A 1,281-nucleotide genomic window follows, 5' to 3' on the forward strand; every position below is an offset into this window, starting at 1 on the left:
CGTAAGAAAAGGGGCGACAGTGGGCCACCGGGTGGCGCCCCCGCATTGTGACCCCAGAGCACCCTACGCAGGGCCATGCCAGGCAGGGGCAAGGCACCAGGTGTCCCTGGGGGTGCAGTCCCAGGCTGGCCAGCAGCTGCAGCGGCAGGGCCCCCCCCCGCTCCGTTGTAATCTTCAGTAGTGCAGCCTAAAAAGACCTTGAAGATGGGTGACTGGCTGTCAGCTGTAAAGTCCAGTTCCAGGCATTTGAGGCTCACACGTCGCACCTTGCGCGTGAGGCTGGTCATCTCTGTCCTCACCTGAGCGGGACTGCTTCACGCCTGAAGCATGGGGCTCTGCACTTGTGTAAAAATCACCTGACTCGAAGCCATAGCCTTCTTGCACATCCATGGACTGGCTGCTTCCAGACCCCTGCTTGCTCAGAGGTCCTGGGACTCTTGGAGGGGCCATGGGTGCAGGGCCTGCTGAGTTGGTGCCAAGACGCTCTGCCACAATTTTGCCAAACACCTCTGCGCTCTTGGTCCAAGTGTTGAGGTCCCACTGAAACTTCATCTCACCATGTGGCTCAATAAAATCCACAATCATCTTGAGAGCCCGATGCAGCTGGAAGTAAATCAATTTCTTGGACAGCAGCAGTGCTGTGTTGTTGTCACTCTCCAGAGTCCAAGAGGCAAAGCACAGGATGTGCTCCTGGTGCTTTTGAATCTTGGTCATGGTCCAGTGCTGGCGCTCCAGGCGCTCCTGTTGCCTCTCCGTCACCTTCTGGACATCATTGACCAGCACGCGGCCTCGCTTATTCAGCTCCTTCATGATCTGCAAAATGGCCATCTTGACATCCACCTGCACACGCTTCTGCACATCAGACACCTGGTGGATCGAGCTGCGGACCTCCTTGATGTTCTTCTGCAGGGTGGCATTTTTGTCCCCAAGGCGCTTCACCAGGAAGGCCAGGAGTTTGCACTGGTTCCTCACCACATCCTCCAGGAACTGGTACTGGTAATCTTTGTGGACATTAAACTGGCAGTCCCGGCAGGTGAAAATGTCACAGCTCTCACAAAACAGCACGAGGGGTTCATGCTTGTACACGTTGCAATAGACTGTGCGCTCACCATCTCGAGACTTGGCTGGCCCCGGCGCACACACGCACAGAGGGCAAGAGCGAGCAGACGCGCACACCCGGCGAGTCAAGTTCCGCAGCCTGGCATGGTTTCTGGGGACCTTTACGAGTAACACCTCCCTCAGAAGCCATGTTGAAGGGATGGAAAAGCAAAACACACCCCA

At 56.5% G+C, this 1,281-nt stretch overlaps 1 protein-coding gene across 1 annotated transcript in view; it reads right to left on the minus strand.

The window, feature by feature from the left end:
• LOC102499020 (transcription intermediary factor 1-beta-like) overlaps nucleotides 1-1,281 on the minus strand; it is a 15,018-nt gene that overhangs the window by 343 nt on the left and 13,394 nt on the right. Inside the window, 2 exon segments of the mRNA XM_014582477.1 lie at nucleotides 68-290; nucleotides 292-1,198. Of these exon segments, the coding sequence (XP_014437963.1) occupies nucleotides 68-290; nucleotides 292-1,198 (1,130 nt within the window).

Source organism: Tupaia chinensis, unplaced genomic scaffold (assembly GCF_000334495.1).
Source record: "Tupaia chinensis unplaced genomic scaffold, TupChi_1.0 Scaffold143620_1, whole genome shotgun sequence".
In the NCBI taxonomy this organism is placed as follows: domain Eukaryota; kingdom Metazoa; phylum Chordata; class Mammalia; order Scandentia; family Tupaiidae; genus Tupaia; species Tupaia belangeri.